Source organism: Chroicocephalus ridibundus, chromosome 1, assembly GCF_963924245.1.
Source record: "Chroicocephalus ridibundus chromosome 1, bChrRid1.1, whole genome shotgun sequence".
In the NCBI taxonomy this organism is placed as follows: Eukaryota; Metazoa; Chordata; class Aves; order Charadriiformes; family Laridae; genus Chroicocephalus; species Chroicocephalus ridibundus.
The window spans coordinates 85,949,781-85,965,932 of NC_086284.1; the positions used below are offsets into that span (position 1 = coordinate 85,949,781).

At 45.3% G+C, this 16,152-nt stretch overlaps 1 protein-coding gene across 1 annotated transcript in view; it reads left to right on the forward strand.

Moving 5' to 3' along the window:
* The first annotated feature begins 9,220 nt into the window (after positions 1–9,220).
* GRPR (gastrin releasing peptide receptor) overlaps positions 9,221–16,152 on the forward strand; it is a 23,938-nt gene continuing 17,006 nt past the window's right edge. Inside the window, exon 1 of the mRNA XM_063352003.1 lies at positions 9,221–10,191. Within this exon, the coding sequence (XP_063208073.1) occupies positions 9,773–10,191 (419 nt within the window). The 5' untranslated portion in view covers positions 9,221–9,772. The remainder of the gene's footprint in view (positions 10,192–16,152) is intronic.

Consider the following 16,152-nt stretch of genomic DNA (forward strand, 5'->3'; position numbering starts at 1 on the left):
AGTACTTCCATTCAAAAATATTAAAAACTGAAGATTGCCAGCCAATGCTTCAGCGTTGTCCAATTTTCTGCTATATTGCAAATAAGTATGTCCCAGCAGCCTCAAACACTACCATGTAATAACTGCTGGTAAATGCAGATTAAGGCATTTCACAGCACATAGAGCAGTTCCCATTCTTTAATGTGATTATTGTTACAATTTGTAAGGTACAGAAAGCCCAGGCATTAAAATGAGTGACTCCTTTCCTCATTATTCCTTCTTCACTCCTTCCTCATTGTTTACCTTTAGGTCTGTGTGCATTGAGTTGATGTTTTCAGAGAATTAATCACAGTGATTCCAAGGTTGCATTTCTTACTGGAAACAGGCTGTCTAGATCCTATCAAATATGGGTATGACTAGTCAAAGTCATTTATTCCCGTGAGTATTACATTGCATTTCTTGTCATTTATTGTCCATCCCCTCAACCCAAACACCAAATTTTCTGCCAGTCTTAGCAATCAGCTTTCCTCGTTATTGCCTTGAGCAACTCAGGACCACCAACAGACCTTGGTCCCGCACAGCTCACTCCCTCTTCCAGATCACTTCTGAATACTTTGGCCTGTGCAGAGTGCAGGGCTTGTCCCCAGAGTGCCCCTGGTTGCCTTTCTCCTTGGCAAAGAGTGACTCATTCCTACTCTCAGTTTCCTATTTTGTAACTGTTATTAAACATTTCTGAAAGCTTTCAGAGAGTCCAAGCACACGTGTATTGTCTGATTACCCTTATTTACAACCTCACTGATGCCTGTCTTAAACAGTTTTAAGTTCATGAACTATCACTTCCCTCTGTGAATATTGTGTTCATTTTTCCCCAACACCATGTATTTCTCCACATCGCTACTGATTTTATTTTGTAATATACACTGTCTTCTTCAGACATCAGAAGCAAGGTTTCTGACCCGCACCACCCTTGTAGGACATCAGTGTGACATTTGCACCATCTTTCCTTCTGCTATCCTTTGTCAGAGCAAACTCATTTCTTGGCATGAAATCGAGCACTGCCAAATTTGTAGGTGTTTTAAGAAACCAAACTACACTGGTAGATGGTTTTGCTTTACAGAAAAACCCATTCTTCCCTTGCTTCTCAGACACACTAATTTGTCTGTGTCTTTAAAATATCTTGAATTCAGCTGGAGTTAAGCAATAAAGATGGAGCCAGACAGACGCTCTGGTGACATGCAAAACCACTAAAATGAATCCTGTGAATGGGTGGTGGGGGAAAGGGAGCACAACCCACCAAATTAAACCCAGCATTAAATTAAATGGAGACAAGAGGGGGAGCTCTGTCCAACTCTGCGTCTTCTTCTCACTGCTGTAGGAGGGTCCTCCGCATCAGTCGCCCATCAGCACACCTCAGTGCAGCGGAGTGGTTCGCTGGCATCTCATTTTCCTATTTCTCTGTGTCCTCCCAAGAGCGTAGTGACATCCTCTTAGTCTTTTCTCTGTCCCAGAGGGTGGATTCAGTTTCAAGTGCTCATGTGGGATGCTTTCCAGACACTTTCACAACTGGCTCTCCATCCTTCTTACATGGCTTTATTTGCAACCTTATTAAAGATTGGTTGTGTTTGGGTTTGGGGTTTTTTTTTTGGTTTTGTTTTGTACTTTGTGTTTTGCTACGTGTTTCTTGCTGGCTTATCTCTCCTGCTGACACACAGATTGTGAGAAAGGGGCAGTCTCTAATTACCCACTCATGCAGTCTCCCCCGGCTTTTGCTACCCGTGGTCAGATGACTATAGTTGGGGTTACTGTCCTGACCGGGAGGGAGAAATCCCCGGGGTTAACACCTGGCCCTGCTCTCCAGGGCCTTTTCCTCCATAAAAAAATCCGTACTCTGCCAGGAGGCACGACAGAGAGCGTGGGGAGCCACTGCCACCTCCTTCCACCTCTAGGGAGGGGACGCGCCAGCCCTACACCCCACAGCCGTACCGAGGTGGCGCCCGGTCGCCCCCGACGGCCCCAGAGCCCGGCCCAGCCCGGTCCTCTAGCTGCCCTCCTCACCCATTGGCCTGGGAGAGCCAGGAGTGGGGTCCGAGGGGGCTCAGCCTCCCCCGGGGCACGGCAGCCCCCCACTGTCCAGCCCCCGGGAGAAGCAAGGGCAGCCCGGCCACGCTGAGCGGCTCCTGCAAGGGTTCCCGTCGGGTCGGCCCGAATAAATCACACAGGACTTTCTCAAGCAAAACTCCTGCCCTCAGCCTCCCTGTAAGGGTTCGCTTTGGCGTTTTCAGAAATTTCCCCCCCGCTCCGTGGCACAGCACAGGGATGCAGGTCTGGGCCGAGGGGTGCAAGGCTGGTGGTGGGATTCACCTGGGAGCATCCAGGTTCATCCGGAGCACCAGCAGCGTCTCGGCTGGCTCCGCTCCCCCTCACCTGTCACAGCCGCAGCCATCCTCCCTTGTAACTTAGGAGACAAAACCATTGCCCTTATCTGAGATCTGCTCTCCTTCCCATGTGAGACGAGATAACAGAAAGTAAATCAGATAGTGGATGTAGAGAAAAACAATTTGTTCAGTTATCGTTATTGAATGCCTCTATATATTATGTGATTTTTCTTTCTGAAACATCCCTCAAGTACAATAGAAAGATGATAAATGGTAATATCACATTGCTGTGTTCCTCCGGTATGCTTCTTGGTGATTTTTGCCAGCTAGCTTTGGAATCACTTGTTTAGAAAAAAAGTTTAAACAGCCTTGTTGACTATGTGTTTTACCATTTTTTTCTTAAAATAGGTATTTGATGCTGTGTTGTTTCATTTGTTCCCATCTCCCAGAGTGCAATTTTTATTATTAGTAATAACAATATTACCATTCTTGTCTGTTTTCCTGTTAGATGGGGAATCACCCTCTCCCATGACAATTAAGATGAAAAAAAAAAAAAAAAAGTAGTACATCTCCAGTACATCTTTTCTTATAAAAGGGAAAGAATAGCATGCATTCATCAATGATTTTTTGCACCGGCTGCTTGTCAGTGACAGCACTGGATGAAAAAAGATGTTCCAACACCAAGAGCCCACAGGAGAGCACGGGGATGTAGCAGGAAAGGGTGTGAAACGGGGGGTGAAACCATCACCGCTGCTCAGCTCCAGGGACAGAGCTACAAGGGCTGGCAGGTCCTGAATGCTGCTTCTGCCAGGGGCTGGGAGGGAAGATTTAGTCTTCTTAAATCAGCACCTGCAGATGCATGTGAAGTGATACAGCTAAGGGCTGATGCTCACAATTTGAGGTCTCAACACAGATCTTACGGCCTTTAGCATTCCCGTCTGGCTTTGACAGAGTTAATGTTTGAATAAACACTCAGGCTGATTCTGCCCAAATTTCACCTACCAAGTGAAGTCTTTTAAATGGGTATTGAGCTAACCCCTAATGGTCCCAGCGGAGTTCAGGGCTCTCTGGCAGTAGGTCCTGAAAAAATATGTTAGTAGGATGGGTTTGTAGCCTTGAGGTTGCTGGTACAGGCCTGAGGCCACCTGTTTTGCAGCATGCGTGCCATTCTGTGCTCTGCTCCCCTTGGCTCTCTCCCCAGGGAAATACTTCCACATCCCTGCTAAGGGCCAGAAACCACAGAGAAGCGCTAGCTCCGCTGGCAGCCGAGAGCAGGAGACGTGTGCCTTCCAGGAACTTTTAACCAAAGCGCCCAGCTGTGAAATGCCCTTCAGGAAGAATTAGGAAACTGAGGACAAGCACAGGGTATGCATGTTTTCCTTGCCCTCTCTGATGCTACTGCACCCAACCTCCTTGTTCTCGGCTTCTGCTTTATTTTCCTCTTACCCTGGAAAACAGAATTCACATGGAAGAAGGGCATCTTCTTTTTCATCTCCAGCCCAGACTTTTAATCTCGCTTCCACCCCTTCCTCTGAAATTTCTTGCACAAAAGTCTATAGTTCTTTCTTTTAGCTTTATCTAGTCTAAACTCTGCCACTAGCCTCCCTTTCCTTGGCCGGGTAGTTACTTAGGATGGTATACCGGATTATACACTTAACCCAAAATCTTGGCTTCCCCTTCTTTCCTCAGCTACCCTGTCTTTTTCCACCCACTTTTTCCCTTCTGCAGGATTTTTGATCTTTCATCTCCCCTCAGCTGTTTGTGGGATACTGGAATGCTCTTCCCTTTGTTCCCCTCTTTGCCCCTCCAAGCTGCCCTCATCTAGAAATTTATGTCTTCTGTTCATGCAGATGACTTTCAAATCTCAGTGACTTTGCTTTGCCTCCATCTATCAGGATGCGAATCTTGTCCTGCAATGTTTCCTTGAGAATGATCATTTGCCAGCAGGAGCTCAGCATGGTTAAAAGACATGTTAATGTTTTCTCTGCATCAAGGTGGCAGCACTTTTCTTGGTTGCTTATCACTCAACCCTGCTTTCTACATTTTCCGCTCTCTGCATGCTCAGGTCTATCTGTCTTGCAGGGAGGGTTCTGTGTAAAGTATGTGGGATGTAGCTTTTCCTATCCCTTTTATAGCCAAGGTTGCTTTCCCAGATGCCTGCTATCTCATACTTTGTCCGCTACATCATTCTCTGCTCTTACAAAATGCGGTGTTGCTCCTCCAATCTTTGCAGAGGGCTGCTGACAATGTCTTTTTCCTTGCAATTGGCTCCTACCAGCACCTTTTGTGCACTTTTTCCATCTGTCCCCTCCTTAAGAGTATCTCACACAGGCAGCTCTCTTCATTCTCAAGTTCCTTATCCCTCATTTACCGGGCACAGGCTGGTTCCTTGCTCCTACTGGCCCACCATGCAACCTTACTCTCTCACTCGTTGCATTTTCAGATGCCGTTATGCTTTTGGCTATGCTAATCTTCAAGCCTGGCAGGACATTCCTGTAAATAAATGTCTGCGTGGTCTCTCCTTCAAATACTTCCTTCTCTGTGAGCACACGTCCCAGGTGTTATCCAGCCCAGATATCCCTTCCAGCTGTGTCAGGTTTTGATCACTGTGTGTCATGATGAGAAGCTGGGAGTGAGTAGGGGATTTATGAAGTTCAATAACAAACTGAAGGAGTTGTCTAATTTAGGATGAATAAGCTATTTTCAAAGGCACAGTGGGAGTGCTTCACATTGTGTGGCCTTCATCTTCATTTGCAGTACAGACTGTGCATCAGAAAGGTTGTGCGATGAAGGAGAAAACTTGACAATGCTTCATTTCCATTTTTATACATGCAAGAAACCAGCACATAGTATTCATTCAGGGGCACTTTTACACTGTGACTTATGTTTGATTCCCTCACCAATCCCTCTGACCTCCAGTCATGCAGGTATGAGCCTAGATCTCTGTTGAAAAAACCACTCAATTTTAATGTAATTAACTGTCTGTAAAACTCTGCTGTAAATCAGATCCCTGGAATGGACTGGGTTAGAAAATTACCCTTCTGTGAACAATTATTGTTAACTTTGACAACTGAAACGGAGCGGTGAACTGAGACACAGAGCGTGATGTGAGCAGGTAGGGGTGACAGCAATAAAAATGAAGAATTTGCTTGGACAGATCATAGGCAGGATGCTTTCCACCACTTTTATCTCTCTGGGAGATGAACAGTTTGCAGAAGGAGAATATTTGGTAAATCAGCAAATGTTGCATTCCACAAGCTTAGCAGGGAGCAATCCCTGGTCACTGGCTCCTAGCCCCAGTAATCCAGTTGTCAGGAAACAGCAGAGCCCTGAGCACAGGGACTTCTCTCCTGACACTTGACCATGGAAGGGCGTTTATCCATCCCCTCCGAGGAGATATTCAAGAGGCCACTACAAAGGAAAGTCACATTGTGGCAAGATAACAAATGTGACACCCTTGGCGAAAAGCCATGCTCTCCGGGAGATGATCCCCATCACCCCCCAATCCAGCATCCTGGGTGCTGGAGGTGCCTGGTGTGGAGGATGCTACTTGGGCTCCCACCCCGGTGCAGCCAGTGTGCTCCTGCCCTCCGAGGTGTTGGCTGTGCCAACCTTGGCCAGCTTCAGGGTCTGCAGGTGGTCGCAGCAGCATCCTCTGGCTCCCGTCACCAGAGCATCTCCCATGGGACCTCACAGGGGCTCAGAAATCCCCTGTTGCACCAGATTTCCAACAGAAGTCCATTTAGCTATGTAGAATAAGTGATCGGTGTCTTTCAAAAGACCTTGGTGCGCTGGGTGTTTGGGCTCTTTGAAAATCTGCCTGTAGCTGTCACCGTGGCAGCTGCAGCTCTCCAAGAGCCTCTGAAAAATGGGCCCTCGTGTACTTTTCTCAGTGCAGATTGCATTTGTTTGAAACTCTGGCTCCGTTTCTGGGTGGTGAGCTCATGAGCAATGTAGGAGCCTAAATTTCATTACCTTTCAAATAGGTTTAACTGCTTTTGAAAATTTTACGCATCGAGCTCCTTTACAAATCTCCCCCATTGTGCACAATTAAGGAGTAAGAAGATTGTCTCTCTGCAGCTGTCATTCAGAGGTTGGATAAAGGTTGAGAGCTGAAAAGAAGCATCTATTGAAAGTATCTGTGGAATCTCTCATTGTCTAACAGAAAACCATTATAATGCAGGGCCAGGCTCGGGAGACCTGCATTATTCTATTCACAACTCTGCCAACAGCCTGTTAAGTAACTTTGTGCCAGTCACTTCTTTCTTTTTGGTGTGCATGAAGGTTACTCCACTGGCAAAATATGGGTATTGATGCTTACCTTCCTTTGGAGGAAGGCTTTGGAGCTTGACATGAACACTACAGCAGAGGTGGCTGTCCCAGACATTTTGCCTGCTCAGGGAAAATAAATGCTAGAGTGACATGAGGAAAAAAGTACACCATTTATATTAAACAAAACCTCTCATATGCAATTTATGACAAGACAAAACACCTCTGGGAAACTTCCTCAACGTTTCTAAGTTACTTCTGGGCGACTCTGTAGGGTAGGCAATTGTGAATAAAACCTGTGTCCTGCATGTTGTTAATAGTCATGTACCCAGAAACAGTTTATTAAGTCTGACGTGAACAATGAACGCTTTAATGATCTAAATTAAGTTTAGATTATCCTCCTTAGGATCTGAGGGAAGGGGAAGGGGAAGGGGAAGGGGAAGGGGAAGGGGAAGGGAAGGGGAGGGGAGGGGAGGGGAGGGGAGGGGAGGGGAGGGGAGGGGAGGGGAGGGGAAGAGTGACCAGCACCACCATCAGCTGGAATTTAAAAAGTGGTTCCAGCGTTACTTCCCTTTCCTTGTTTCACTCATCCACATAGTTTGCTATGTAACAGTGTGAGAGTTTCAGTGTAGAAGAGTTTAAACTGTTACAAATGATGACTTACTGGTTCTATTAGAGGGTTTTTGGCAAACAGACCATTTTGTTGTCTATCTGGAAGAATAAAGGCTCACGATGAGTGCTAGAGCTGTTATGTCTCCCGTTGGTAGGCTGAAAAATCCCAGAGTCACCAAGTCATTTGAACAGGAAGGGACCACAGGAGGTCTCTGGTCCCAGCTCCTGCTCAGAGCAGGTCACTGCCAACTGCTGACCAGGCTGCTGGGCACGGCAGTCCACCAGGATTATGCAGTGACTGCTCCCCCTTCTTTCTCTTGCTTCCAGCGATGTCCTTTCCACTTTATCCCAAAGCTCAGCAAGCAAAGAGGGGGATGTGTTCATCCCTTTGTCATAGCAGCCCTTCTGACCAAACTCCCAAATATCCCGGGGGAACTTTTGGGAGAGGTGTCCCACCACGTGGTGTGGCTGGGCTGCTTCTGTAGCTCCATGCTGCCTCTCCGTGCCTTTGTCAAGCCCTGCTGTGCCGAATATGGTGCTGCTGCCGGCTGGCCCCTACCCAACCTGGCAGCCTTGCCCAGAGCTGGCCTGAACCCACCGAAACACTGTCACCTGTGCACCCTGATCGGACTGTACACAGTAGCTCTGCCTCCTCTGCTTTTAATGGTGGCAACTTCAGGTCTATTTTTAAAAGCAGGCTTTTGAAGGGAAGGAATACCAGAAAATTTGGCTTCTCCTCTGTTCCCTTGAGTTCTCAGCACAGCACTCTCTTGTGTGTTTATCTTGAAAAAAAAAAAAGTAAGGAGCCCTACTTAAAGTTAAGGGTACACATAAGTCCCTTGTTGACTTAGAGTGAACAGCGGAAAAGCAGCTGAAAACACTGACCCGGGTCACAAGAATGAGGCAGAAAAACAGCTACTGAAGTCTCCCGCTCAGAATCCCACCCTGGGACACGGCTCCCGAGCACCTGGAGATTTTCCAGACCGTGTCCTGAAATGCTTCCTTTATCTAGAAGCCAGTGATCACACTTTAATGCCTGATTTGAATTGCCTCCCCCCCTCGCTTCCAAGTAATTCTAACAGTCGGCAAAACATTCTTTTGCCTGTAAAAATGAGCAATTGCAAGGGGAAATGTAAATTCCAGCTTCATTTAATTCTGCAGGCTGGTCTCCAAATTAACAGTATTTCTCTGCAGTCCAGAAAGTCCTTGTATATAATCATAAATAGCCTATCTGTTATAAAGCAGTAAGGCATCAGTAATAGCTGTACCTTAATTAAGCTCTGAGAAAGAGCATTTTCAGACTGTTATAAGCCAAGCAAGTTTCTCTCTGTTGCATCTAAACATGCATTACCTATAGATGCCAGTATGATGGGTATCTCATAAATAAAAATGATCCCATTGAACGGTGAACTTTGTCCCTCATTATTGTTACCTCCAAATTAAAACATTAACAAAAATTGTGCGGAGTTCAGGCTTCCCTGGTTAACCGCAGGTGCATAATGATAATACGCATTTGCCTACCTTAATTCTAATGTTGATTTTATCTTAATTGGCTTTATTCAGTTCATTTGCCCTGGGGGATGAACTTGGCTTCATATCATTATTCTCTTTCATTGGAACAACTGAATATCAGAGTGCAAACAAAGTATGTGTGCTCTTATTTAAGATGGTGTGATTACTTTTCTGATCACATTATTTGCAGTATGAAACAAACTAATATTTTGTCTTATTTGATTTTAGTTGGCGAGGCGGTGAACCTCATCCTCACCAGCTGTACGTGAGCAGAGATTTTTTTTATTTTTTTTTTTTAATCATCGAAAGAGTTAACGGTGATTTTGGTGCGTTTTTTATTCCCCTTCCACCCAGGCAGTGATTAGATTGTCCAGTAGGTGGCTGGCATTCTCCGGCGCTCGCCGGCGGCTCCCTCGGCATTATCGCAGTCGTTTAAGCAAGGCAGCTCTCATCGTGGGAAGCAGGGGGAGAACTGACGTCCAGAAGATCCTGCCTACAGGATCCGAGCCGTCGGCGGAGCCCGGCTTTTTCCTCACTTTACCTCCAGCTGGCGAGCGCAGGTGCTGAAAGCCGGGAGAGGCTGGCAATGCAGCGTGACAGCAACTACCAAAAGTTCTTGCTTTTTGTAATTCCCTTGTTTCGGACTCGGTTCTTCTCGGCAGACCTGAAGCTGGGAATTTAACAAGCCTCGATTTTGAAAATGCCTCCCACGTACTGGTCTTTGAATTTGATAAATGGCCTTCCAGAGCTGAGGAATACCTAAGAGTGAGACAAGTCAATGAGGAAAAGGCAAGTTTCAGGACTCAAACTATGCTAAAATATGTTCTCCTTATGGAAACAGTACAGTTGAGCAAGCTGCAGTTGCTTTTTAGTTTGTTTACTGTCAAGATGTGTCGCGAAGTGATATGACTTTTAAACTCTTCTGACTGTTTAAAGCCAGCAAGCAGCAGCAAAATTACAGCAAGAAACTTACTTGAGGATTTTCAAAGAAGAAAGCTGTCTTCTGAGAAGAGCAAAGTAGGACAATGGCATCTGGAGAGTGCCTTCTGCTAGACTTAGAAACAGATAACTTCATTCTCTACAACATCTCTGTCAACCAGAGTACAAACCTCTCCCTCCTCGGTGACGACTGGTTCTACCCAGCGTTCCTCTATGCCATCCCCACCATCTACGGGATCATCATTTTGATAGGCCTTATTGGCAATATCACTTTGATTAAGATCTTCTGTACTGTGAAATCCATGAGAAACGTCCCAAATTTGTTCATCTCCAGTTTGGCTCTGGGAGACTTGTTGCTTTTAGTGACTTGCGTGCCCGTGGACGCCAGCAGGTACCTTGCTGACGAGTGGCTGTTCGGCCGAACTGGATGCAAACTTATCCCCTTCATCCAGCTCACTTCTGTAGGGGTGTCAGTCTTTACTCTCACTGCTCTCTCAGCTGACAGGTAAGCTGGCTGCGGTAGCCTTGAGAAGAAGCCTGCATAATTACAACTCCATAAAATGCATGGTTATGAATGCATATTTTCAGGTAACAAGTATATTTTTTAACTTAATGAGGGAAAAAGAACAACTTCAGTTAATTTCTGGTGGTTATGAGCACACAACTTGGGGAGGATGCAGACTGAACGCAGGATACTTTTTCTAGGCTAAACTAAATGTTTGTGCAGTTTAACTAATAGCCTAGCTTAATTAAAAGAAAAACAAGAGCAGATCAAGCTGAAGACCAGAGAGAGAAAATACCATTAATGAAGCTCTGTTAAAAGATAGCATGTTCATATTTGCCAAAAAGAGAAGTGATACATATTTCATGAAGTGTGAAGGCACTGGAGCAGCAATTTAAAGTGGAGTTAGAATCAATTCTTTCTAGTGGCTTGTTTCCTTAAGGCTAATTACACGTGAGGCAATATTTCATTAAATATGTTTCAAATATTAAAATGAGGACGCCCAAAACCAGGCATCTCCGTTTGCTATAGCCAGGTTATTTCCCTTGATTAAACCATTTGCCCCTCATCCAATCAAAACTGATCTGTGCTGTTGGCTCGGAAACTTTGTCTTCCAATAATGTTTGGTAAAAATAACATGTAATAGCTATGCTATTTTAGAATATGTGAAAACAAGTTTGACTTAACAAATTATATGCTTCTAAAAAGCCAGGTCTATTTTAGATTTCTATGAGGCTTTGGAAAACTGTCTCAGACCATTCAGATTTAAATTCAAAAAACATTGTAATTTGAATGTTATTTGGAAGGAGGAAGCCTACCTTTCTGGAAAGGTTTTAAGTAATTATTAGACTGTTGGCTTTTATAGAAACTCCTATGTACATCAGAGAAGCCAGGATATTTCGTTTCGAATTTGGATGCTTCAGAAAGAGATTAAGGAATACATTGTCACCATACTAAAGTTATAAAATCTCACAGAAGTACTAAGATTTCCAACGAGAGAAATTATTTCCGTTTTGTTTTGCTCAAAGAAGACCTGGGGATTGTATTTCTTGGTGACAAAGAAGTGAAACTAGGTTTGGTCTAGGTAGTCCCTTGCATGCCGCTCTGTCTCTCTCCTCCCCCTACTTTAAAACATCAGACTATTTTTGTTCGGTTTTCAAGGTAGTTTGTAGACATATTTCAATATACAGGGTGCAGTCTCAATGAAAGCAGGCAACTCCGTATTGTTTCAGAGACAGAATGGTCAATATGTTCACTAACTCCTCCATGTTGGTATGCTTATTAAAATAGCACTGTCTGCCCCAATAGCAGATGACAAACAGGCATATGTGTAGACAGAAGTCTTCAAGTAATTTGCTCTAAAAGAGTTGGAAAAATAGAGAAAGAGCACAAATCCTCTAGTAAAGGTTCATCTAGACTTTCACTCCTGAGCTTCATGTGGTGGCTGGACCCCCCCTGCTTGCTCTGAAGAAGATGTTAGGAAAATAATAAGTATTTCTCCAGGAAACTCATCTTTCCAAAGTTGTAATGTAAGTTGTTTTAAGGACCGTCAGGAAAAGAAAAATGCATCATAAAGAAGATTATGTTAGAGAGATTTGTTGCTATCTGATCACATGACACAAAAAGTAAACATTGCAAATGCTTTTACTGAGCAGCACATCAATAGTGTTTTTTGCCTGAAGTGAGCAAACAGAACAGAAAACAGCAGCTGTGGCAAGCTTGGGGTTTGGTGACTTTAAATTCTCAACTTCAGCTTTATCTGGCTCCTGTTAACCACCGTGCTGCACTGGGGATCAAACCTTACCACGCTTTCCAATGCCCCTTGGCTATAAGGGAAATAGGCATGCACGTGAAACAAGACTTTATGTTCCCATTTCCAAGGGATCGTTCTACCCTCTTCTAATGCATCTGTTGTCCACTGATGAAAGACATGATAAAAAAACTTCTACCCTTGTTAGATCCATGAATCTTAAATGCTGTGCATTGAACCTCAAATGGCCCTTATCTGTTATGTTTACTGAAGTTTCTGATTTGGTATATTAACAGCAGTGCCGGGATAATTTTGTTACAAAATACTAGTCTAGATTTTTTCAGCTCACAGCTGATTAATCTATCTTTAGTTTCTTAAAACTGTCACCCTGAACTCGAGGGCCTATTATTAATCATGTCAGAATCATTAGGAAAATAAAGTGTACAGGGAAAACTTCCAAGATGCAAGTCGACTGTGACTGGCATGATGATGCCTGCTTGTGTCTGCAAAGGGACTGGCTGTGACTCCTGGGGCAGGGAGACGCTGAGCCTGACATCTGGGGTGGTTTCATAGACAACCATTTCCAAGGTCAGATATGGTGTTGCACAGAGGATGAGAAACAGCTCAGCCCTGCGGGGAAACACCTGCAGAAGACAGGGGCATGATGGTGAGACCAGTTTCACATGAGGACTCAGGAATCTGGCAGGTAGCACTGCTCAGGAACAGCTCATCTCACTGGGCTTTTGCTGTCTGACATGAGAAGCCACTCCAGGATAGTCAGCAAGGTGTCCCCTAGTCCATGGAAAGTGATGTCTCCAGAGGGGACAGGATAAATCACCATGTTTGGATACCTGTCTCCCTCCTTGGGTATGGAGGAACCCTTGCTGTTTAACACAGATTAGATGCCCGTATTTGAGACGGCTAATGTTCAGCAATGTGAGCCCTACTTGAGATGCTCACATGAGACATGTGAATGTCCCTGTTCTCATGAATCAAAGCCATAGACCATGGGAGAGAAAAAACCTCCTAAACCATCTGCTGTGAATAGCATCACATGGTACTGTCTCCAAGGAAAGGGACACTTGTCAGTGCACCACAGACCTTTCGTCTATAATTCATTTTCTGCAAAAAATAATAACAAAACCCCTTCAGTTCCAGTGTCCTTCCATTGACAAAAGCAAGTGGGAACAAGTGCTGGCAGTACTGAAGGTAAAGTGGTGATGCCTAGAGAGACCTGGCATCGCAGGGGTCAGAAATCTGCTGTGTAAAGAAAAGCATTGCAGTGTGATACAACAGGGTCCTTTCCAAAGAGGTGACCATTGAACTACAAGATGAAAGGCAGTGGGTAGGTGTGATGGGCAGACACAGTACATGAGAGAGCAGTGAGACACATATGCTACATGTTACAGCAATTGTACAAATCGTCTCAGTTGCTTTGGATCACCTTCTGAAAACAAAGGGTCCAGTTTTAATAGATTTTTGCCCAGCCCACATCATGGGCGCAAGGGTATGCCTTCCTGAGGTACACTTTCATTCTTTCCATTTCCACTTTCCCATGTGTTAGGCAGGGTTAATAAATACTGAATCTGTCATCTGCTGGTGACTGCAAATGCTCAGCTGAGTGCCAGCCTCCACCACAGAGAACCTAAAGTTTCTCGGTGGCTTCACCTGCCAAGACCTGGTGGTCGTCCAGAGGATTGACTGCTCGTGTGCAAACTTTTCTCAAGTAGAATCAGAGGGACAAACTGCTGATCTCAGCTTTTCCTGCAGTGGGAGCCTGCCAGCCCACAAGGTGCTCTGCGTGCATATGGGCGCACAGGAGCATGCCTGCGCTGGTTTGGTTGGGAAGGACACAGCAGAAGGGTCCCCGGGTGCTCTGTGTACAACCACGAGATCCCATCAGAATAAGGTTAAATTATTCAAGAGTGTGTGGGAGAAAGGGCAAAGACGAGTGAACAATAACAGGCTGAGAGAGCTGGGGTTGTTCAGCCTGGAGAAGAGAAGGCTCCAGGGAGACCTTATAGCGGCCTTCCAGTACCTAAAGGGGGCCTACAGGAAAGATGGGGAGGGACTCCTTATCAGGGAGTGTAGTGATAGGATGAGGGGTAACAGTTTTAAACTGAAAGAAAGTAGGTTTAGATTAGATACTAAGAAGTTGTTCTTTACAATGAGGGTGGTGAGACACTGGCACAGGTTGCCCAGAGAGGTGGTGGAGGCCCCATCCCTGGAGACATTCAAGGCCAGGCTTGATGAAGCTCTGAGCAACCTGATCTAGTTGAAGGTGTCCCTGCTTACTGCAGGGGGGTTGGACTAGATGGCCTTTAAGTGTCCCTTCCAACCCAACACATTCTATGATTCTGTATCAGACATTTATTTTCAGTGGGACTACTCCACTCCACTTCTAGATGCATGAAGGGAGCTTGCATCTGTCTAGCTGCATTTGCAGGAGTGGTGGGAGCTGTTGGCGACACCTGTTTTCCTGCGAGCTTGGAATTTGAAACTGAAATTTGCAGAGCCGCCAGGAGAGGGTTAAGGCCTGTGGTGTGCTTACAGCCACCCTCCCTGAATGATAAGGCGCCAGGGCTGAGTATACAAGAGCAAGGAAACAAGCAGTCGATGCATGTGTGTGCGTGTTTGTGTGTTTTAGAAGGACTGTAAAATGAGGTTGTCAGGGGAAGGACATCTGTCTGCCCTGCTGCTCTGCTCTGTCGAGGCAGTGGGTATCTTTAGCTGCTGCTCAGTTTGTCCCAGCAAAGAGGGGGTTTGAGTTCGTCCACTGGCCTGCCCTCTTCCACCTCCTCCTCCTTGATGCAAGGGGAAGGGGTTTAGAGGCGCCGGTGAGAGCAGTCACACCTGGGCAGAAAAGCCAAGGCTGGCTCAGCAAGTGACAGGAGATTAAGGAAAATCTTTGCGCAGTGAGAGGAAAAGCAGCCCATTTAATTGCCCTTGTCATGGGAGATGTCTTTCTTTAATTGACTGATTCTCCCATGACTGACAAGGTTTATACATTTGCATTTGAATTACCCAAGCTGTCAAGCACTGATCATACTTCCCCACCATTTTGCTGAGACAGTAAAAAATCTACATGCCCTGGTGCTCATGCGGTGAAACCTTCCTGAAGTAATGCTGTTTTTACAAGCACATAGCAGAGTAAGTGTAAAGCGTAATTGAAGTTTGCAGGCAGCATCTTTTCTTTAAGCACTTGGGATTATCTGAATTGTAGTGCTGGAAAACCGCAGCGGTGCCTGCCGCCTGGAGCTGCCTGCTGGCCTGGGGTGGAAGGGAGTGATGGCGTAGTGAGACACATGGGCTGACACTACACTACAGGTGAGGTTAGGTGGCTTACCTTGGTGAGACCAGCTGCAGACAGCAGGAACTGCAGTCGCAGGGGAGCTCTGAGACCTGAAATGAGGACATTACCTTTGAAGACGTTGGCCTCAGTGCTTAGATGCAGGGATGGATGCAGGGACGCTGCGGTGCTTCCAGCTGCGCTGGGTCCCTTGGAGCAGGTCACAGACACAACTTTTGATGTTCCACTGAACTCATACGACAGTTTGCTTATCTAAGAAATAAAAAACTTCAAACAGCCCTCTATCCCCAAAAAAACAGTGGTGGAAGAAAAGAAACAAATCTAGGATTTCTAGAAAGATGTTTGTAAATATGCGAAGTCTTTGTTTAGTAAACTCATTTCTTCTGTGATTTGGGTGTCTCCAGCCCCTAATATTAATATTATGTACAATACCAAAGGAGGAGTAATATATACATGTCAGTTCATTTGTTTTATTTTACAATCACTGGATTATGTCTCCACAAAAGGATTAAGGGAAGTGTGCCACCCTAAAATAAAGCTATAGAAAGCTAAACAGGATTTCCATTGAGTTGTTTTACAGAGTGATACTTTTCTTTTTTTTAATACCATCAGTTGTAAAGTGTGAGGTCCACAGTGGTTATGAATTTATTCTGGGCAGTCTAGTCACAGCATTCATGAAGTCCCTTCAGGTCACTAAGGTGCTATTTTGGGGCAATTTTTTTGTGCTGTAATTTACTGTGCAGCCTCAGGAAGGTTTTGAAAGGGTGGCAGAGAAAGCCACTCTGAACTGCTGAGGCATCCCCTAATCCGGTCAATGCAAATTGACAGAATGATACCCCTACGAATACATTTTGGATCCACTGACAAAATCTCAAGATCTCTCAACCCTTGCCACTGGCACGGT